Genomic DNA, 24,568 nt, shown 5'->3' on the forward strand with positions numbered 1-24,568 from the left:
TGTTCTGAAAAGGTCGGTGCGTGCTGTTAAGGTGGAGTGAAATTACTCTTGTCATCTCTTAAGCGAGACACCCCTCTGCCATTCCCCTTCAAGACCACAGGTTTTTTACTGGATATTCACAACTTTTGCACCACCATCAGTCAGTAATTTCCCAGGGGCCTTTATTTTTAGACATTATAGAACTTAAATACTGAGTCAAGAAGACTGATAAAATATAAAACATTTTCTGCTAAGCCACATTTGTAGGCAAGCATTTTCAGTGTCTATGTTCTGAGGAAGTCCATTGTGGATCCATCTGCATAGGTATATTTTTCCATGTGTATATATACACGTTATTTTTTATTTAGTTACAGAAAAAACTTGTAGCTCTAACTCTGACTCTCATCCTCTATCACTTACTCTTCCACTCATTACCTAAATCTTGGATTTCTTTGCAGTGCTGTGAACAATCCACCTAAACCCCCAGGCAGTCCCGTCAGGAAGTTCTTGCTCAGAAAGCCCTCAACACACAGCGAGGTGTTACTTCCCTCTCACGACTTCTGCGCATCGCGGACAGAGTGTGTCTGATGACTCAGCGGTGTACTTCCAACAGCGAGGGCATTTTTCCTTGGTAGTTGGCATGACAATTACTTTATATGAAGACTCTTCACGAATATCACCACCTATGAAAGAAAAACACGTGAAGAGTATTTTTGATAGGCCACTGAACTTGTACAACTCCTTATTTTTTAATTGGTAGGCAGGTGCTCCTTTTTCAAAGCTTCCTCCTTCCTGCCTTGGAAAATACTGCTTCATTTGCACATTTGTACATAAACAGCCAAGACAGTGGACTCACGCACTCATATACAACCTGACGGACTGGGGAGAGAGGAGGAATCTGAGACCCTGAGAGACTGATTTTTCCACAGGTCACTGAGTTCTGTATCTACTAGCTCTTCATCTGGGTACAGTTCTGATAAATTACACTGCCTCTCCAGCTACATACTGGTTTAAGAATTTTAAAAAGAGCCAAATTAGACTGACAATGGCAGTGTCCCCACATTACACTTCTTGGTTTGGACAAAAGGAAACAAAAGCTTCTCCACAATGAATAGACCTCAGACTGGTAATGTACAGTAAAGAAAGTAAACTATTTTCTAGTCATTGCACAGAGAATGTAGATTAACATTTTGAAAAGCAAATTAAGCCAGAATCTACTACATGGTCAATGCTGCCAGGCCTCAGATTTCAACCGACGCCTCCCACCTCCTGCCGGTACCTAAAAGCTATTATGAAAAGCACAGACAGCATCACTTTTCCCAAAATATCTGCATGTTTTTCTCTCTTAACATTACTTGGCCTCCTTTCCATCAACGAGAATGAATTAAGTTGACAAAATCCCCTATCAAACAAATAACTACAAAATGCTTCTATCAGTGTGGGAATGAGTTCAATAAAACTTCCTTGATTCTTCATTAACAGTGGCTACATGACACTTTAATTTGGGGTGAGCATAATAAGAAATTTTAGAAGGGTTATAAAATTTTAGAAATTTAGAAGGGTAGCAGGGCTGGGCAGGACTAAGTATCAAAGGACAGAAGGCACAAAAGTCAACCAAAGTAAGGTAGACTGACTTCACATGCAGAGACAATGACTTATTCCCTCTCCTCCCCCTACCCGTGTTCCTAAGATCGGCAGGTACGACACTTTGAGAGCTAGTTTTGAAACCTGACCATTGTTGACACTGCTTCCATAGAAAACCGTATTCCAAGTGTATATGTGCCTTTAGAATACAAGTAGTCCACTGCAAAGCTGGAGATGACCTATAATTATCATTCAGTTCCCCAGATACCGCTGTTACTCTCACCTCCTTCTTACCTTCTAGGTTGATTAGAAATGTCCCTTTAAGCTCAGTGACATCTGCAGTCACTGCTCGTGGTTCCTGAGAGAGCAAAGTTGTCTGGGACGCCATCATTAATTCATTCAGCTGAGAGGTGCTGGAAGTCTCCTCAGCCTGTAGCATCTGGGCACGAGCATTTGCAAGTTACTATCTATCTAAATTAAGCTGTTACCATAAACAGGTTATAAGAAGAGATGCTGCAAGTTCTTGTGTTTGGTGAGGAACCCTTTGGGACCATTACCTCCTGAGCTAATACTATTAAATAAATCAATTCTTACTAGTATAAAAAGGTAATAACTAAAAACTTCTAATCAATTATATTGATTGAGAATACACTGTAAGCCAGGCACTTCACTTTGCTAGATGGCTAAATGTCCATCCAGTATTTGTAATGATCACAAAACAGCTACAGTGTTTTTCATCCCCATTTTACAAGTGAGGAAGAGCTTGCTCAGAGAGGTTAACTTGCCAGGCGTTCCCGACCTGGCAAGTGCAGCTGCAGTTCCAGCCCAGGTCTGTCCACCTCAGAGCCCATACTTCTTCCCTGTATCATGCTTCCTACAGTAGGAGAGGGGTTAAGATACTATCTAAACAAGGATCTGCTTTTAGCAGTGTAGACCAATGGTGACAATCTGAGTAATGCACAGAGCTCTTCTGAAGCACACAATCTGGATATCTGATAAGCACTCTTACATTTTTTGTTGTAGTTTCCATCTTCAAAACGAGTGTGTGAGCTAAGTAATACAAAATTCCTTAAGGAAAAAAAAAATCAGCTCATGACAAAACAGGAGATTCAGAGATTAATTTGGTTTTAACAAATTCATACAGTTAGTAACTGACAGATCCAGGACTCCATTAGCTAGTGTAATTCCTAAGAAAAATACATTCACATTTTTGAAAATCACAAAGTATTTTTTTTCCAATATAAATGATCCAAACAAGCTGTATTGTTTTCAGCTTATTACTCAGACCTAATGAAGTCAAAGGAAACATGACATGTTGGGGAAAAGCCCAGTACTAGGCTGTGTGGCCCCAGCCAGGTCACAGCTTCAATGGGGCTCAGTTTCCTGGCTCATAAAATGGAGTCATCAGCTTCCCAACTTGTAAATTTTAAAATGTGAACATCTTACCAAAATTCTGTTATCTGATCAACAATCTTATACCTACTGGCTATTTCAAGCCTCAAATCTTAATCAATTTAATTATATTATTAAAAGTTTAAATTGAAGTTCCAACCAAATGAGACGGTCATTTTTTAGTAAACTATGATACCAGTAAAACTTTTTTAAAAAACATATTCACTACCAATTTTCTTCTCAAACGTTAAAACTAGAGAAAAATCTTGAGTCTATGTTAAGCTCTAAGTCAGTCTGCCCAATCAACCCCTAAGAATCCCAAGAAGAAACTTCTGATGGCCCTTTTGAAAATTAAAAAATAGGATGAATGCTTTGAGATCACATGATAATTTGCTGGAGCAAATGAATTTTCTTCAGATCTCATGAGAAAAAGATAAAAAATATTTTTGGGGATTTGATTTGAATCTGGTCCAGATGGACAAAATTCTCAAAAGCTCCCGATTTTTGTGTATTCTGATACGACTGCCATATTGTCTAATTAGCCCTGAGGGCTTACATTTCAAATAGAACTTTATTACACCTTCCCATCCCAACCTAAAAAATAAGTATCAACAGTACATGTTTCATAAGAGAAGAAAAAGGAAGCACAGAGAAGTCGGAAACAAAGAATCAGTGATTAGTATTAGGATTAGATAACAGAAATCCTAATTTATAAATTTTTAAAAATATATTATTTACACTGAGATTTTTTAAAACTAAATTTCACATGAAGCTGTATGATATGAACACCATTTCAAAAGGAACAAATTGCTGCTTACTTCTATTATCTCAAAAAGCAGTCCAGGCTCAATCACAATGATAACCTCATACTCAGCTGCATTTCTGCCAGGGATGCTTCCAAGAAATGAATCTCTCATCGCACACGCACTCTCTATTGCTTCTTCCAGTCCAGGCTTCTTCCAGATAGAACTGGTTCTAATCCATCCAGTACGAAAAACACTCTTGGGTTCTTATTAAAAAAAAAAAAAAAGTTAACCAATTTACATATATTTTAAACTGTATATAAAGCTCAAACCATTAAATATTTACTATGCATGGAAAATAAGAATTGTTATTTATGACAGTTAGCATGGAGCCATCCTAAATGCTTACCAAACATTTATATCAACATTTGGAAATGTAAACAAAGGATAAAGATATACAGTGAGATCTCAAAGGATGCCTAGAAGAAAATAAAATAGAAATATCCCAATATTACAGTAGTTGTCTCTGGGTTATAAGTAAGATCATGAGTGACTTTTGTCCTCTTTCTAAAAGTATACAGTTTCTAATTTTCTGTAAGCTTATTAATACAACCAGACAGAAAAAACTATTATAAAAATATTCACAGGCACTGTATGTTTGTTTTAGTAAAAGCCTAAAATATATTTCTGACATTTATAAAGGTATTTAAGAAAAAGTGATTTCTCAATATAGTCAAGCTGCTAATACATTTCAGAAAGCACTTTAAGGTGGCATGAAGACCACGCTGAACTTCATCCTACTCCACACACAGGTGCAGAAACTCCTAAATGATCGAGATGCAAAATGATCGAGGCCACAAAACAGTCACTGTAGATGAATAAGTGCCTCTTTTGTGAAGTAGATAAAATGAGAAGCTGCACCCTTAGCCAGGGCCTTTCTCATTCAGAGAACAAATCAAGTATTTCTTACCTTTAATGTAAGGTACGTACTGGAATACCTCTTCAGCCAAGTGAGGAAGAATGGGAGCAAAAGAACGAACCATTACATCCAAAATTTCGGCTAAGGCAGTCTGACAGGAGCGTCGTTTGGGATCATCCGCATTTTCACAATAAAGCCTGTTGAAGAACAACTTGTTGAGCGGTTGGCAACACTCTGTACGCGATGACTGCCAGGATGGGATCTGCCTCAGGCTGGGTTCATTCTGACAGTGCCTAAGCCTGTGGCTCCAACGTCTTCTAATTAAAGGATAAAATATTCCATCATACAACTTTTTTTTTTTTAATTTATTTATTTTTGTGTGTGCTGGGTCTTTGTTTCTGTGCAAGGGCTTTCTCCAGTTGCGGCGAGGCCACTCAACGTCACGGCCTCTCCCGTTGCGGAGCACAGGCTCCGGACGCGCAGGCTCAGTAGTTGTGGCTCACGGGCCCAGCCACTCCGCGGCATGTGGGACCTTCCCGGACCAAGGCACGAACCCGTGTCCCCTGCACTGGCAGGCGGATTCTTAACCACTGCGCCACCAAGGAAGCCCCATACAACTTTTTTGATAACATCCTCTATGCCTTCCAAGTGTGCCCACCTCCGGAAAAACTCTCATACCTACGCTATGTCCAATTCTGTTTTTCCGATCAATTACAGCTAGAATCTAGACAACTGTGTTAAAGGAAAATTAATGTTAGTTGAAGGTATTTAAAAATGTGACTCCCCACCCCTGCGACCCTCTCAGTGCGTCAAGGGAAGGACTGGGAGTTACAGTCCCATTGAAAGGTCCCTGAGGTGCGGATAGACTGCGGCTGACACCTCACACTGGCTCAGTTACTGTCACACATAAGAGTCACACCGTGTCGCCTGCATTCTGGAGCAAAACATGAAGACAGCACCAAGCCTGCCTCTAAAAGGCTATCGCTGATGTTATACAATGTCATTATATTAATAACTGGCTGAATACTTCTCTCTGAGAAATATCCCCCTCAAGGTCAGCAAACTCCTGAGGACAAGCGGTACGTTCGCTACCTCATATTCACAGCTGGTACTTACTGAGCACTTACTCTGTCAAACACAGCATTCAGCACATGACTTATATTGTATCTTTTCATTTCCACATTCTGAGACAGGTATTATCGTCACCATTTTACAGATTAAAAAACTGAGATTATAGGATAAGTTGCCTCAGCTCATAAAGCTAGTGACAGGATGAAACTTCCTAATCAGACTTGACTCAAGAACCCAACTTCTTAATAACGGTACAGGGCAGCCCCCCTTGCTCGCCTCTGCTTTCCAACATCTGCCAAGCAGTGCAGACGTTCAAGCAGTGTTTGCTGAGTATTTCAATATTCAGTCATACATACCTATCTTTGATTATGCTGAAATAAAAGTTGGAGAGCTCTCTGGTATAAAATGCTCGTAATAGCCGAACAACTTTTCCAAAGTCATACTGCTTATATGAATCGGTAATCTAGGGAACAAAGCCAAAATAAATTTGGAAGCTGGGATAAGCAAATAAAAATGCAAGTCATCATGAACAAAATATGTTCCTTTTCAAAATATGTTTCAAAGGCAGAACGCGAGAGCACTTAAGGATCTTTAAAACGTCGTTTCTGGATATGAAAGTCACCATCCTCAGAAAACACTGAATAGTCTACCCTGAAAACTACAAAAGAACACACAACAAATGAAAAGATCAGGTTTTAAATGATGAAGCCACACCATTTTAAAACAGCAAAGAGTTTAAGTTACCAACGTTCCTTCATTTATGCCTGAAAAGTAAAATTGGGCGAAAATCTGCATGTACGACTCTTAAGGGTATGTGGAAGCAATTCTAATTTTTGAGAAAACACAAAATATTTGTGTTTATATATGAGAGGATATCTTATAAGACAACATAGGAATCATCGTTTCAGTTATTTCTATACTTTTGAGATGTTTATTTCTATACTTCTGCAGTTAAATAAAGTACAACTCTATTTTATTCCTTCCTATTAAAGAAATACACGGAACTGATTTCAAGAGAAAAATGTGGTCTGAGGGGAGGCCTGGGCCTACTGCTGCCACCAACTCCTGTAGTCTTTTGAGAGACCAGGAAAGAAATCATAAGACTTCATACCTAATCAACCTAGGACCATGTGGAATTTATCAACTTTTTTTTTTTTTTTTTTTTTTATTTGCAGTACGCAGGCCCCTCACTGTTGTGGCCTCTCCCGTTGCGGAGCACAGGCTCCAGACGCGCAGGCTTAGTGGCCATGGCTCACGGGCCCAGCCGCTCCATGGCCTGTGGGATCTTCCTGGATCGGGGCACGAACCCGTGTCCCCTGCATCGGCTGGCAGACTCTCAACCACTGCGCCACCAGGGAAGCCCAAGTATAACTTTTTTTTAGTGCTTTTAGATCCTATTTCTAACAAGGAATGCTCCAATCATGTACAACCCAAATTTCAACATACAACTGTGCTATTTCCAAAAGCTTATAAATGTACACTTACCTTGTTTGCTAAATCCTGCAGTAAGTGTAGCATATACTGGTCTATGAAATACATATTGTTAACAGGGACAGAATCTGTTTCTGGGTTGAAACCAGCCACATTTCCCAAAAGAAAGCGGAGAGTATTCCTAAGCTATAAATATTGAGGAAAAAAATATACAGTCAAAAAATATATGAGTCCTTCAGTTATTACTGAAAAATTATTTTCTTTCTCTATAATTTTTATCCAACTCATGTTACTTTCTTAATGGGATACTTTGTTATATCATTCCTATAATAAGACTACAAATGCAGAAAACAAACTCATTTCAAAAGCTCAGTTGCAGAAACAACCACTGTACTTTATACATAAGAACTGAATTTTCATTATATTTCTTTAAAATCTAAGGGCAAATCGCCTTTCAGTGGCCCAAGTTTGTTCATCTGTGTCGGTAAGAATGTTGTGTAGGTAAAAATAAATGGAATAAATGTGCACAGTCATTGAGCACATAAAAAGTATACAAAATTAGTATAATTTCATATTATATTAAAATATAAAAAGACAGTGTATAAAATTATCAGCATTACTACTTATATTTTTAAACAAATAAATTAGCACAGGATATTTTTAAAAGCTCGTAACATGTGGAGAACTCATTTTCATTCAGTTGTGAAGTGCCAACAAAAATGTGCCTCATTTTTTTTTAACAACGACTCAGTAAACTTTTCATTCGGGAATAGTACATAATAGAAAGAGTAGTGACTCTGACCTTGTTAATATCATCTCTGGCAGCATTCAGTACAAATGGACTAATTATCACTTCAGTGAAGACATTGGACTCAGCGACCCACCAGCGAAGGACATCAGCACCATAGGGAGGCTCTTTGCTTTGATCCTTTTCATTGAAGGAAAAAACCATATAAACATATAAATGGCTTTCGATTACAATTTGGTGAACAGAGGCTTTAGGTAAGACTCCTATTTAGAAATGTTTGAGCAAAATGTAAGCATAAAATATAACCGTACTGTAACGAAATAAGGGCTAACGATCTCAGAGATCAGGCTGAATCTAAAACAACAACAAAACTGGAAATAGGGAGAGTTCGGCCCGCAGTCTTGTTCAGCGGCTTCCTGTCATGTCTGTAAACAGCCACTACAGCAGGTGGACAGAGTACTGCCCCAGATGCGTCTGTGATGGGGGAGCGGGCCGGGGGAGGGGAAGGATTGCTTTTCCCTCGCAATATTCCCAAGCTACTCCGACAAAGAGAGCTGATTACTGGACACTAGGAGGGCAGTAAAAAGCCAAGGGAGTAAAATAACAGAGAAGGGCTTTCTTTTCTGAAAGCAACTCCAAAATAAACCAAAGTATCAGCAACCCCAGACTGATGTTCATTAATGACTTGCTTTAAAGTGTATCATTTCCAAGAATATAACAACATTCATTCATTCACTTACTCATGGCTGCGTGGCTTGCGGGATCTCAGTTCCCTGACCAGGGATCGAACCTGGGCCCCCAGAGGGAAAGCGCCAAGTCCTAACCACGGGGCCTCCAGGGAATTCCCTGAAACATGCATTTAGAAGATGCGATCTAATTTTTTTCCTATACTGTTTCTGTTTAACTGTAAAACTACAGTTTATAAAGTTTTAAAGTTCAGACAATTAAAAGAGGGATAGCATGGCTCAGAACCTAACTGGAGATTCAGACCTGAAATGAGTCAAAAGGGCCACAATCCCAACCCTGCCCTTTTTCAAAACAAAAGAAAAAATCACATATCATTTGAGAGTCTAGATTTAAAACACGGTAAAGCATTTGTTATTAGTATAGAAGATAGTTTTGTGAGGTTTTTTTTTACATTGGAGTAACTATATTAATGGTTCTGGCTGCCAACTTAGCCTTAAAACAAAAATAAAATGAATTTTTAGGGAATCACCTACTTGTCCTCCATTAATGACAACATCAGGATCAGTGACATTCCCGAGAGACTTGGACATCTTTTCTCCCTTTTCTCCAAGGGTAAATCCATGAACAACCACTGTCCTAAGAAGACAAATTAGCTATTATAATAATGAAGACGATGATCGTCTTTTCGAAGATGACTCACAGCTTAAAAAGAGTAACTTAGTTTGACATAAAAATCTTTTTTCTTGACAAATTATGTATGAAAACTTTTCTTCAAAGTCTGACTCTCAGCTACTTGTTTATCCTGATAAATAGTAAGCTCTCTTATACACAAAATTTTTATGTTTACATTCACTAAACAATTATCTCCTGAGCAACTATTATGTACTGATTTTGAACATTAAAACTAACCAGGAAAAAGTATGTCTTAAAAAATTATCTTCAAAAGGACAATTTGAGAGAAATATATATCTGCTGTTCTATCGACTTTTAAAAGCATGTCATACAAGAAACATAAAACATGCAAACTGTAAGATGGGTTTTCACTTTAAGATAGCAAAAATCTTAAGCTATTAAAGAATCTTTCTGATTAGAACCTCCATTCACATATTTGAATAAGGAAAAGCTATTCTCTGTAACTAAATAAGAATCCCTAATTTAATAAAATTCACTAAAGAAATATTTCCATCCATTAGCCACTTGTGGAAATTACAAATGTAAGGATATCTGACTGAGGCTGTCCTCAGTCAAGCTAGAATATCCTTCTCCACATCCATCGTGTGGGTTTCTCCACTATTCCAGTCAATGCCGGTTTTAGCTCTTCTAGGAATTATGACCTGTGCTGGAGTGACAAGGCTTCTTTGTATTGCTGTCTCCATTTTTGTCTCTTTTTTTTTTTTACTTCAAACCTATTTCTCTCCTGAGATTGCAGACTGTAAGCTAATTCAGGGCAGTGTTTTATCACCTACATATTATTCAGTAGAGTGCTTCACGCACTGGCGAGTATTCAGTAGAAATACTCAACCGTGTGCTGACTTGTTTAGCTCAGGTGTAATACTTACTTAAAAGGTGATTTATTCCTTGCTGCCACACTTGTTAACAAGGAAGACTGAAACCAACCCCCAAGCTGGTCTTTTCCTTCCAAGTACAAATCTGCTCTTTGGTCAGTACCTCAAAAATAAATATGAAAAAACAAATTTAAGTTAATTAAATAGGAAAATGGAAATGAATATTTATCAAGGTATTAAAATATTAAAAGTAATCATGTTACTTATTTCTTTTTTTTTTTTTTTTTGCGGTACACGGGCATCTCACTGTTGTGGCCTCTCCCGTTGCGGAGCACAGTCTCCGGACGCGCAGGCTCAGCGGGCATGGCTCACGGGCCCAGCCGCTCCGCGGCATGTGGGACCTTCCCGGACATGGGCACGAACCCATGTCCCCTGCATCGGCAGGTGGACTCTCAACCACTGCGCCACCAGGGAAGCCCAGTGTTACTTATTTCTTGTGTCATGCTATACCCAATGGCTAGGTTGCATTCACTTGGGCTGTTACCCTCACTGCCAATTTATTAATCAAGATAAAGAAAATAAACCTTGGAGTATGATCTCCCAAACCACAGATAACTAAAATATTATCTAAATTAGGGACTGATTCATATTAACTACCAATATCAATATTTCCAGTTAAATCTTTTATGAAAATAAACTATTAATTCAACAATTATTTGCTAAGTATCCAATAACTTTATATGTTGTCATTTAATTCTCATAGTAACTCTAGAAAGTAGGTATTATTATTATCCCCATTTTACTGATAAGGAAAGTGAGACACTGAGAGATTTTATAACTTGCCCAAGGTTATGCAGACAGTAAGCAGTAGACATGGAGTCTAAATGTAGACCATCTGACCACGGACCATATGCACTTAACGAAGATATTAAATAAATTAGGAAAAAATGTCTTATAAAGGGCAAGTTATTAACTTCTAATTTCACAACGACCCAGTCAAAAGATGGGCAAAGCATAAAAAAGCCCTATGAGCCAGGGGTTGAGGCACGAGGTTGGTGGCGGGGCAGGGGAGGAATGAGCAGGCAGAGTGCAGAGGATTTTTAGAGCAGTGAAAATACTCCAAGTGATACTATAATGATGGATACATGTCATTATACATTTGTCCAAACAGTAAACCCTAATGTAGACTATCTACTTTGGATGATGATGATGTGTCAAGGTAGGTCCATCCGTTGTAAGAAATGTACCACTCTGGTGGGGAACCTTGATAACAGGGAAGACTGCCTGTGTGAGGGCAGAGGGTACAGGGAGATCTCCGCACCTTCCTCTTCACTTTGCTGTGAACCTGAAACTGCTCTTAAAAAATTAAGTCTTGTGAACCTGAAACTGCTCTTAAAACATTTAAGTCTTTAAGAAAAAACACGGCAAAAGAAAAAAAAATGCCGTACAAATAATTTAGCCTCAAATTCGTTAGAACATATATGTACCCAAGCTTGAGAGCTACTTCAGCATTCAACAAATAACAACAGTTAATTCAAGAGTTAAAAATCCGAAATACGGGACCATTTGGCAAACATCGTAAGTAATGATCATTTCAGTCAAAAATCATCAAGGACGCTTAAACACTAGGTGAAAATCTGGTGAGAAAACAGGGTATTTCCACAGTCTTAAAGTATCTCTCTACAAGATACGGTTGACCCTTGAACAACACTGGTTTGAAATGTGAGTGCCCACTTACACCCTGAATTTTTTAACTAAATACGTGCTATAGTACTACATGATCTGACGTTGGCTGAATCCGTGGATGTGGAACCACGGATATGGAGGGCCAACTATGAAGTTAGACTTGGACTGCATGGAGGGTTGGTGCCCCTACCAACGTTGTTCAAGGGTCAACTGTATGTATAATAATTACGATGGGGAGATGGGGGTGGGGGAGGAGTAACCCTGTAAGAGAAGATGGGCAGGCACCATCTTAACCAAGTGATCAAAGTTAAACATCACCAGCAAAAGACATCATGTGACTTCTGACATGACGCACTGAAAAGGACACAGTATCACTTCTGTGATATTTCTGCCAAAAATGCACAATCTAAATCCAATCATGAGAACACGTCAAAGAAACCCAAGCTGAGGTACTATCTTCTATAAAATAAACCACCTGTACCTTCATGAATGTCAAGTTTATGAAAGACAAGGACAAAATGAGGAGACTAAAGAGATAACTAAATGTCACATGAGATCCTAGATTGGGTCTAGACCCCTTTTTATTTATTTTTTTCTTTTCCCATATAGGACGTTACTGGGTGAAATTGGAGTAAGATCTATAGATAGGTAACAGTATGGAATCAGTGCTAATTTCCTGATTTTGATGTTCATATTGGTTATACAAGAGACTGTCCGTGTTTTTAGGAAATACACACTGAAATATTTTGGGATAAAAGAGCATCAAGTCTGCAACTTACCTTTAAATTGTACAGAAAAAAGTTTGTTTATATATCCATATAGAAAAAATATATATAAAGCAAATGTGGCCAGATGTTGACTATGGAAAATCTAGGTGAAGGTATGTACTTCTTTATACTATTCTGTGACTTTTCAGAATAAAAATGGTTTTCAAAAAAAGGAACATGAGGTCTTTGGGGAAGATTACTTCCATATTTTAAACCTAAACTCAGAACTCTAAGAAACCCCCACAATCCCTTTTTATTTGTAAAATGATGGTGATTTGCTCTCATGTCCTAACATTGAGGATTCAGTGTTGTAATCCTTATGTGACAAAGACTATCTGGGTGAAGGTGGGAGACAAAACTGAAATAATGTAATCAAACATTAAATTAGTTATCAACTAACATTATCAAGCATCTAGCAGGCACTGTGCTATCTGCTCTCTTGGAGATGACAGCCAATAGGGTAGATTTTCTGTTAAACAAGAAATACCTATGTTGTTATCAGGGTGAAAACACAGGTTAGCCTAGTCTATGTAGTTAGGAAAGCCTAGGATAATATAAAATGATAAATGCCTATGCAATGAGAACAAAAATTTTATCCTCAACATCTAGAATGTTACATCTATATCCTACTTTCCTTCTTCCTCTACCAATCTGTAACCATTTAAACGTTTACAATACCAGTACTTAAACCCCATCCCACCCAAAATGTGAACTTCCTACTGGAGACCACATTTTGGATGTAGCAATAATTAATGAGAAGATTAATAACAGAATACTAGGGGAAATCCTTCTCTGAAATAAGTGGAAAATGAAATAGCAGGAAGTATTCCCAAGAAATTTTCATTTCTTCAGAAAATACCTACTTCTGGCCTAATGAAATGACAGTCCATAATCATGAAATCCAACTAACATTCTGTCATCTTGGAGAAATCATTGCTTCCAAGCCTTGATTAACACACCTAAAAAAACAAGGGGTTTAAATAATCTCTAAAATCTTTGCCAGCTCTAAAATTTTTAGTTTTAAGAAAGCTGGCTGTTGCCTAAGGACTTACACTATGCCGAATAAAAGCAATTTGAAGACTGCACAGTGGCTAGAATCAGACTGCCTGGGTCCAAATCCTGGTTGTGGTGCTTACTACCCATGGGGCCTTAGCATACATAACCTTTCCATGCTTCCATTTCTTCCTCACTGAAATGAGGATAACACCAAAATCTACTTACAAGGTTGTTCTAGAGATTAAACACGTAATATAACATGCTTAGGACATAGTAAATACTCAGTAAATGTGAATTATTATTAAGATACATCATAAAGAGCACTTGATAGTTGCTGATGGTATATTTTTTCAAACAGTTTTATATGAAGGAATACTTGCAAAAATGTGATTAGGTATACTAAATTACTTTTAAAATACATGGTCTCCGATTCTGTCCTAGAAACACATGTTGTACCTAATAAAATCAGGCCATTAATAATAGCACAACAAAACAACTAATTCATATTAAGGGTAAAGTCTTGGTGTCTTTCTCATTTCTCATATATGCTGAATTACTGGAATTGGGTAAGGAGCAAAATATCATTCTGGAAAAGAAAGTGTAACCCTAGAAAATTTCTGCAAACAAGAGCCTGTCAAGATGGTGTATGAAACCAGAAGAAAAAGATGGAGGTGGGGAAGTTTTGGAGTAGCAAAGCACTGAGTAAGAAATGAAAAGATAAAGTTTATAGGAACTTTCAAAATGAAGATGAGAAGTTTAGTCTTGGATGGTAAGTAATACGAACCACAGTCAAACTCAAGTGCTGGTATACTGTAGAATCATTTAACAACCTCATATAATTAATTACTGGGACTATTTTCTGTTCTAGTAAGTTTATTTTTAGTAATGCTTAATTTTTTTTCTAACAACAAAAAGCACATTCTCACTTTAAGAAACTTGTAAAACAGTAAAGTTCAAGAAAATAAAATCACATATATTCCTGATACCTGGAGATAATCACTTTATTTCAGCATATTTCCTTCCACTATTTTGTCTATGCATACCAATATTTACATGAGTAAATATCCTACATCTTTGTATTCTGCACTTTTAAAAATTTAACACGCCCTTAAATAATACTTTCCCATGACCATTTAATGTTCAAAAACATGACTTAATGGAGGCATGTCATTCTATCATATGAATGTATGCCATATCACTTTAGCCATTTTTCTACAGATGGACATTGGGTTGTTGGTCAATGTCATTTACTATTTGAAATAACACTGTAATGAATATCTTCACACATAATTTTTCATCCAGATCTGATTACTTCTATACTACAGAACAGATTCCTATAAGTGGAATCACTCAGTCAAAAGACAGAAAACTACTTCAAAGCTTTTGACGCATAATGTGAAAACCCCTTCTGGTAGGTCTGTGCCAATTTACACTTCCACTAGCAGTGTACAAGAGGGAGAAAAGGTACCGTTTTTTTTCTGCCTATTTTTTATCCTTTTTCCTTCCTGCATAGATTTTTTTGTAATTTTATTATTATTATCATTATTTTTTAATATTTTCTTGGCAGCATGTGGATCTTAGTTCCCCAACCAGGAATCAAACCTGTGCCCCTTGCCCTGGAAGTGTGGAGTCTTAACCACTGGACCGCCAGGGAAGCCCCTGCATAGATCTTTTAGTGAAAGAAAAATTTAGAACCTTCTTATGGAGGCATAGTATGTTTGGTGTCTTAAAATTCCAGGAAAAGTAGTGATTAACCATGTGGTAAAAAGTATTTCTTTACAATAACTTTCGCTCTTATGAAAAGTGTAGGAATTCCCTGGTGGCCTAGTAGTTAGGATTCTAGGCTTTCACTCCTGTGACCCGGGTTCAACCCCTAGTCAGGAAACTGATATCCCCCAAGTTGCCTGCGCAGCCAAAAAAAAAAAGTAAAGATTCACGTTTAGAGGAAACAACTGTTCAATACCTCTAGGATTGTGATTTAGGTATGGTAAAAATTTAAAGAATAAACCAACTGCTAAAAAATTACTATCAAAGAGGAATTCGCAAAAAACTGAGTAATCTACAATTTCATTACTAAATTTGTATAATTTTGCTGAATTGATGAATTTTGAGCAAGATTATTATATTGAACTAAGAAGGCAGGTTGTAGAACCAGCACAAACATTTGGCAAAACTACTGTTTAATGTACATACATTTAAAAATAATTTAAACAAAAAATAATTGCTAAAAATAATCATTAATTTTTGAAAGTAAGCTATTAGTACTGTATATGTCCTTAAAAGGGTAACTTTAAAAAAAACTTATTTGTAAATCTAAGTTTCTGTTTCAAAAAGTGATCTCTTTTCTCTACTTCAAGTTATTTATCTGTTAAAAAGAATCAGAAATGATGTAGAATAAATATTTTAAAACACTAATTACTTCACCAGGTGAATGGATAAACCGTGGTACATCCAGACAATGAAGTATTGTTCAGCACTAAAAAGTAATGAGCTATCAAGCCATGAAAAGACATGGAGGAACCTTGAATACATATTATTAAGTAAATGAAGCCAAAGTGAAAAGGCTACATCCTGTATGACTCCAACTATACCACATTCTGGAAAGGGCAAAATTAACGGAGACAGTAAAAAGATCAGTGGCTGCCAGGGGTTAGTAGGGAACAAGGGATGAAAAGGTGGAGCAGAAGATTTGGGGGGCCATAAAACTATTCTGTGTGATACATGCCATTATACATTTGTCAAAACCCACAGAATGTACATCACCAACAGTGAACTCTAATGTAAACTATGGACCCTGGATGATAACGATTTGTCAACGTGGGGTCATCGAACGTAACAAATAGACCACCCTGGTGTGGGATGCTGATAATTGGAAGGCTGTGGGGAAGGGGTTCAAGGGGTATGGATTCTCTCTACTTTTCTATTTTTAAAAAATTTTAAACATTAATTAGTTTTATTTTTTAGAATTTTTATTGGAGTATAGTTGCTTTACAATATTGTGTTAGTTTATACTGTACAGCAAAGTGAATCAGCTGTACATATAAGCCCTCTTTGGATTTCCTTCTCACCACAGAGCAATGAGTAGAGTTCCCTGTGCTATACAGTAGGTTCTCATTAGTTACCTATTTTATACATAGTATCAACAGTGTATATATGTCAATCCCAATCTCCCAATTCATCCCACCACCCCCTTTCTTTCCCCTTTGGTATCCATAAGCTGTCGTCTGTGTCTGTATTTCTGCTTTGTAAATAAGATCGTCTATACAAATTTTTTCAAAAAAATAAAGATATTTTTTAAAAAGTTTAAATATTAATTAGTTTTAAATCAATGCAATAATTAATATCTTTGGTTAACATTTAAGGAATGTTTTAGAAATATGGATATGACTTATTACTTATATTTAATTCACTTTAAATGCCATTCCCTTTCAGAAAGTGTTCAAGTTTCAATTTCTTAAGTTTTACTGACCTTGAACTCACTCACAGTGAAACTCACAAAGAACTCACCAGGTACTTGACCTGGTGTGAAAACAGAAGCGAAATCTCTTTCACTGCCATAAAATCTGTCACCAAAAAGTAAAACTAGATATGTATGCTATGTAATCACCAAATTCAACTCGTTAAACATTAGTAGATACTGATGAAGACTGGTATCTAAAATTAAGCTCAAAATCAAGCTGATTTTACTTTGCAATAATACACTCTCAAGGAAACATGCAGACATTGAATCATTTCATATTAGACTTGATACAAGCCATCTGAGAATGAAAAGTACAATAAGCCTTCCCAGGAAAGTAGATGACTGCTCATTTTGTTTTGTTTTTTAAAGGAAAATCACCTTTGCTTTATGGTTTTTTGAACTATGAATTCACCTAGTATCTGGACTCCTTCCCACCTCATTCTTTCTGCCTATCTTTTGAAATTTTTTATCATGAAAGAAGAAAAGGGAGGAAAACAGGATGAAATATAAACCAATTAATCTAAGTTACTGATCAATCTCATAAGTTTTTTATTTTATTTATTCTTCACTTTTTTTGAGGAAGAGGAATATAAGATCTCAGTGAAAAAGTAGAAACTACAGTCTAAAATTGGGTTTGTGGGAATTCCCTGATGGGCCAGTGGTTAGGACTCAGCACTTCCACTGACGGGGGCCCAGGTTCAATCCCTCGTCGGGGAACTAAGAACCCACAAGCCGCACAGTGCGGCCAAAATGAAATAAAATAAAATAAAATAGGGTTTGTGTATTATCTGTGAAGATAGTTTACTTATGTTCTGGCATCCTCCTATGCATGCAACACACATGTTTTAATGGCAAAATGATTTTCTTTCTTTGAATTAATTAGCTATATATGACATGGAAGGGAAAAATGATTTACTGATTAGGTGCATTTTTACCACTAATTTCATTTGATAAATTATTTCTGTCACTGTCAAATATTTGGTTAAGAACAAACTTGAAATAGTACGACTAAACTCTATCTGTACCACCGACAGCAGCACAGATAGGTTTTAATGACAATTTTCACACAGTTTAACAGTCAGTGGCTCCAGGTATAATTTGCACGTGCTGCACTTGGCAACATAAAACCACTTTAGAAATGTGGTTTTTTTTGCTGCTACAAATGCCAGTAGCAGCAATGCTAGTAGAATTGCTGCTACAATTGTAGCTGCTGCTACAATGCCAGTAGCAACAATTCTCACCAAGGCTGAAGCAGCTAATGAACTTTGAAATATACTTTATAAGCACTATTTCACATATGGCATATTTATTCTATTTTGAAATTCAGGATGCTGCCCCAAATGTGGTAGAAGGTAACTCTTTTTCCTGTTTATAACATAACACTATTTAACCTACTACCTACGTTCTGTAGTGTTATCTGCTGACATTTTCAATAAAACTTAGGGAAAAAAGTACCTAAACTGGCAATATTTTCTCTTGAGTATGGTGGGAGAAACGTATGAAATAGTAATTCTGAAAATTACTGCATACAATATTATAAAAATTATATTAGATCATTATGAATTTTTATGTACAGTTTAGCTATAATACAGAGTAAACATGAATTTCTGTGTATTTTGCTTTTCAAATTTCCTACGCTGAAAGAAAGGCCTAATTAGAGCATTCCTAGCATTTACCTGCTAGGAATCACATTGCTGTCCTCTCAGTAATAAGGTCTACTACCAGAAGTATACCTCAGGTAAAACTTGACCACGATCCCTCTTCATCCCTTTAACAATGGTCAGCTGAACAGGCAAGCTGTTTTCCCACATTCCTTTGCTCCAGAAAGCAAACAGGATCTCCTGGGTAAAACCCAGCACTCAGCAGCAATGTGAGGACCTATCTGATGCAGCGTTGCTTCCCTGGCACCTCATCCCAGTCTTTAACCTCACAGTGGGGACAAGCTCTATTTCATTTCACTTCTAGCTTCTCACTTAGTATCCTTGAAGGTATCTTCTCACATCCAAACACGTCCTCTGTGTGCCTGCTACTACTCCCTTCTAATTCCTGCCCAATCTCGCCTCCCTTTTTATCCATGGAGTCAAAAGCTTCCCCTAACTGTGAGGAAGTAGCAATTAGTCAGCTGTCTGCATAGACAGGGGTAAAGCTGTGAGAAGGTAACAGAGTACAGACGAATGAGAACCGGAAAGCAGGGTACCCGACTTCTAGCCTGACACTAAGCTATGTAACCATCACCTAATTGGACCCTAATCCAATCTCATCTCCTCTTCTGAAAAATGATTGGGTCAGGCTATTTCAGTGATTTCCAAACTTTGTTTTACAGAACTGAGGGCCTTGGGGTCAAGGAGAATGAGCTGACCGAGAGGAGGAAGAAAATTCCCATTTTTATTAATCTTATATATTGTGGTTCTGTATAAAAATTTCAAATGGAAAAAAAAAGTTTAGAAAGCATTGGATTAAATGATTTTTAATCTTTTTTTTAAAATGATTAAAAGATCCAATAGCTCTTCCAGATCTAAAATTATATTATATTATAGCTGATGTACTTCCAAATAAAGCATAAAAAAAAAAGAGTTCTTGATTATAGATTTCTTCTGATAGCATTTATTTATTTTCAAAACTGCTTGATTGGTAGTTAATCTACTATTTTAAATTACCTGGAAGAACATAAGACCATGAAGTTCCACTGTCAAACCAGATGTCCAAAATATCCTGACCTGGCACATACTCCAAAGCATCAGGACCACCAACCTAGTAAGATAATGTAAAAACATTTTAATTACACAGCCATCACAACATTTACAATTAATACCCAAAAAGGTCTTAAGAAAATGAAATACTTACAACCATCAAATTCACATTTTAAAATGAAATTTCAGGCATTTTTAAGTATTTTGCAATTAGGGTACAACTGCTTCATTTGCATGTAAAAGTGATTGTGGCCACTTAATTACACGTTTACTAATGGAAATAGAAACTTTTTATTTCTTGAAATAATCTTCCAATTTGGATTCTTCAATATGTGATGCCATCAGTTAACTCGAATTCATGTCCTACAAAGTCCTGATACACCAATGTTAGGCACTGTTCCCTCACAGTCACAAGTGCCTCTCTCTGCTCAGCCAACAAAGCAGTTAAAATCAATCTTGGCCCTCAGTGAGACAGCAAATATCCCTCACACTCTACTGCTAAACTATATATCCAGCTTCTCTAGCTAAATAAAAATGTCTACTCTCAAACTGCACCGGCTCCTCATTTATGATGAATAAACTCATGAACTTGACATGATAACATAACTACTTTTTAACTCCCAGGGAATCTCGTGTTGTCATTAAATCATGCAATACATAACAAAGGCTGTTAAATACGAATAGAAATTTACCTGAGATAAGACTTCTTTTGGAAGAAGCTGCTCCGGGGGAAGAGTCCACCAGATATCACTGCCATGCTCTTCCACTAGTTTAATAATATGCTCAATAGTCTGGCTATTTTAGGGGGAACAGAGTAAAATTGTTCACTTAATTATTGTGGTTAATACCTAATATTTTAAATTTAAGAAACAGTAGTATTTTTTTCCCTATCTGCAGAATATTTATCCCAATATGCAGGGTATTTTTTCCTATCTTTCCCCCCAAATTTAGTGGTATTATCTTCAGTTACTTGCTTACTTAGTTCCTGCTGTCATCTTAAATTCAATAAAATAAAATAAAATTGATCATATGGAGCCCTTAAAAGAAAAAGAAAAAAAAAAGACTTCTCCTGATATCCCTATTTCAGTTACTGATATCCCTGTTTCTATCAGTCTATTTTCTATCAAGTACCTATATTCAAAACCTGCTAATTATCTACCTCCTCCAATTTCTGCTCAAATTAAGCCAACACATTCTGTCAGTTTCTACCTTGAAATATTACTCAAATTTATTCTTTGAGTAAATAAAAGAATATTAGTCCAATCTCACTGCATCAATACTAGATTGATGCAATGGTCTGACTTTTCCCCTATGCTCATTCCTCTACATGACACATGAAATTTAATTTATATGACACATCTTTGAGAGAGTTGCACTCCTAAAACTGCTTTTATCACACCAATCCCCTCAAAGACTTGCAGTGCCCCCTCACTGCTTATAGGACTGAGTCCACATACATCTGCATAAGAGGCAATACTGTACCAGAGCACAGATTTTGATATCTGATATTTGATAACAGATATCCAGGCTTATATCTTGACTCTGCTACTTTTTATATATATGACCACACACAAGTACTAAAACTTCTCTAAGTATTGGTTGTCCCTTCTGTTAAGAAGAATAGTACAATTTTTGTTCAAAAATAATTTGAGTACCTCCAATGTTTTGGACGCTGTTCTAGGCACTGGAGATACAGCAGTTAACAAGGCAGATAAGATTCCCACTGCAGTGGAACTTGCATTTTAATGATCCTAGATACTCTCGTCAGAATGACTGCAAACTAAATGAGATGATCCAGTAAAATTTAACACATGCCTAACACACAACAGAAAGCCAATAAATGCATATCAAATGAGTACTGAAATTGATCATTATCTTTGGGAAGATAAAATACACAGTTATAAATTGTCTGAAAATTAAACTCAGGGGAAATCTTATACCAAATTTTCTCACAGGAATAATATACTTTTAAGTTATTATCACAGCTTTACTGACATTACAACTTCCTCTAGTTGCTTCCCACTGAGTCACAGAATATATTGGTCAAGAACATAGACCCTGTGTGGAGAGAGGGGAACCCTCCTACATTGTTGATGGGAATGTAAACTGCTGCAGCTACTATGGAAGACAGTTTGGAGGTTCCTCAAAAAACTAAATGTATAGTTGCTATATGATCCTGTAATCTACTACTGGGCATATATCCAGAGAAAACTATAATTCGAAAAGTGACAGATGAATGGATAAAGAAGATGTGGTACACATACACAATGGAATATTACTCAGCCATAAAAAAGAACAAAATAATGCCATTTGCAGCAACATGGATGGACCTAGAGATTATCATACTAAGTGAAGTAAGTCAGACAGAGAAAGGCTAATACCACGTGGTACCACTTATATGTGGAACCTCAAATATGACACAAATGAATTTACCTATGAAACAGAAACACATTCATAGAGAACAGACTTGTGGTTGCCAAAGGGGAGAGGCAGGATGGATTAAGAGTCTGGGATTAGCAGATGCAAACTATTACATATAGAATGGATAACCAACAAGGTCCTACTGTATAGCACAGGGAACTATATTCAATACCCTGTGATAAACCATAATGGAAAAGAATATGAAAAAGAATTCAGTGTGATGCACTGAATCACTCTGCTGTTCAGTAGAAATTAACACAACATTGTAAATCAACTATACTTCAATAAAATAAATTTTAAAAAAAAGAACATGGACTCCAGAGCCAGACAGCTTTCATTTAATTCCTGGCTCTATAACTTACTAGCTATGTGACCCTAGGCAAACCACTCAACGTTTCTGTACCTTGGTTTGAAAATGCATATAGTAACAGTATCATTAATAGAGCTATTATGGATATGAATTGAGCTTATATGTAAAATGCCTAGAACAGTGTCTGGCACATATTAATAGGTATTATATAAGCATTAGCTATTACTTAAACTGATTCTTTTGGGGGTTTTTTGGCCTTGCCACGCAGCATGTAGGATCTTAGTTCCCCGACCAGAGATCAAACCTGTGTGCCCTGCACTGGGAGCACAGAGTCTTAACCACTGGACTGCCAGTGAAGTCCCATAAACTGATTCTTTGAAGTTAGGAAACTTAAGACAGTTAATTTTGTTAACCAGTTACCAAAACACATATCCATATTAATATTTAGAGATTAAAGTACATATACTAAAGCAAACTTTCCAATTATCCTCGTTTCTACCACACTCCATTAATGCAAGTAACTAAAAATGTAGGTCTATGAGAGTCGATGGAAATGGAAGGAGGAGTGGATAGGAAAAAGTTCTAAGTTCTTAATCTGGATCTGCTTCTTAATAATCATGACTATGTATGGCAAATCACTGAACCTCTCTGGGTCTGATAATTCAGATAAAATGAAGTGTTTATGAAAAATTGTTGTGGGAAGCAAAAATCAAATGGGCATTATAAATTAAATATGCTCTACAAATTGATATCCAAAATACCTAAGTTGATTACACTATGAAGGACAGAATGAAAAAGTATAATGCTACCATATCTGTTCTGAAGAAATTATGAATAATAAGAATGTTTAAATGGGCACAAGTCCATATTTCTAATACAGTCACACATTTCAGATGGACTTTAACAATAAAGATAAACTTTTGTGACAAGAGACCATAAAAACTTTGCGCAATAACAACCTAGTTATATGACAATATTTAGTTACATATTACTATTTTAATAGTTTGCACAGAACATTTTATCAGTTAAGAAAATATGAATATACTGTAACAGAAAATCTGAATAAACCTAATGCTATTACTCTTAGAACTAAAAAAAAGACAGATACTAGCAAAGTACATTTATACACAGATATCATACCAATTATGAAATTTTCATTAAAAAAAGATTCTAAATATGAGTGTTATTTTTATTTTGCCCTTCTTTTTTTTTTGGCCGCTTCATGCGGCATGTGGGATCTTAGTTCCCTGACCAGGGACTAAACCCATGCCCCCTGCATTGGAAGCTCAGAGTCTTAACCACTGGACTGCCAGGGAAGTCCCCTCATTCTGCCTTTCTATCTTTACAATGTTATCATTAGATTGTACTTTTCGGTAAACAGTAAAATAAAAACAGTGAAGCATCTTTAAATGTGTTGGAAATAAACAGATAAAAAATACAAACATAAAGGAAAATCATTCAAATTTCATATTAATTTAGAAAATAAGGTAGAGACGTTAATATTATTATTAATCAAAATAAAAGCATTGGGCTTCCCTGGTGGCGCAGTGCTTGAGAGTCCGCCTGCCGATGCAGGGAACATGGGTTCGTGCCCCGGTCCGAGAAGATCCCACATGCCGCGGAGCGGCTGGGCCCGTGAGCCATGGCCGCTGAGCCTGCGCGTCCGGAGCCTGTGCTCCGCAATGGGAGAGGCCACAACGGTGAGAGGCCCGCGTACCGCAAAAAAATAAAAAATAAATAAAAGCATTTATGTGTATACCACAAATTATATACACACATTTATGTGTATACTTTTAAAAGGACTTTACAAACACTCTCTAATTGGATTCATAAAAAAACATATTTATAGCTAAACTGACAGATAAACTGTTCTGTGCCTTGGGGTTCCTTAAATCATGAGCCTAATAAGCAAGTAACACAACTAAAAGCCAGGCCTCGAAACTGTCTCTCCTAAATCATGGCTCGATTCTGCTTTTACTTCCCTATTCAGCCTTTCTAACTCATTTATGAAGACAAACACTGTATCTGTGAACTCACACTCCCCTTCTCTGGGGTTTGCTAAGCAAAGGCAAAAAGACTCTTATTACCCATGTGTAATGAAAGCGTGAACCAGAGACCAAGTCAGGGCAGCAGGGAGTCTCGGGAGATTAGTGTGCTGACAGAGCAGGCACCAAGTCCA

The 24,568-nt window shown here is 36.9% G+C and overlaps 1 protein-coding gene across 1 annotated transcript in view; it reads right to left on the minus strand.

Moving 5' to 3' along the window:
- Positions 1-519: 519 nt before the first annotated feature.
- The window catches only part of IARS2 (isoleucyl-tRNA synthetase 2, mitochondrial), a 68,512-nt gene continuing 44,463 nt past the window's right edge, over positions 520-24,568 (minus strand). Inside the window, exons 13-23 of the mRNA XM_065875304.1 lie at positions 20,351-20,453; positions 19,626-19,719; positions 10,114-10,222; positions 9,088-9,190; positions 7,922-8,047; positions 7,174-7,305; positions 6,045-6,151; positions 4,669-4,814; positions 3,774-3,964; positions 1,858-2,002; positions 520-662 (exon numbers count right to left, since the gene is read on the minus strand). Of these exons, the coding sequence (XP_065731376.1) occupies positions 520-662; positions 1,858-2,002; positions 3,774-3,964; positions 4,669-4,814; positions 6,045-6,151; positions 7,174-7,305; positions 7,922-8,047; positions 9,088-9,190; positions 10,114-10,222; positions 19,626-19,719; positions 20,351-20,453 (1,399 nt within the window). The remainder of the gene's footprint in view (positions 663-1,857; positions 2,003-3,773; positions 3,965-4,668; positions 4,815-6,044; positions 6,152-7,173; positions 7,306-7,921; positions 8,048-9,087; positions 9,191-10,113; positions 10,223-19,625; positions 19,720-20,350; positions 20,454-24,568) is intronic.

The sequence above is a fragment of the Phocoena phocoena genome, chromosome 1 (assembly GCF_963924675.1).
Source record: "Phocoena phocoena chromosome 1, mPhoPho1.1, whole genome shotgun sequence".
NCBI classification, from domain to species: domain Eukaryota; kingdom Metazoa; phylum Chordata; class Mammalia; order Artiodactyla; family Phocoenidae; genus Phocoena; species Phocoena phocoena.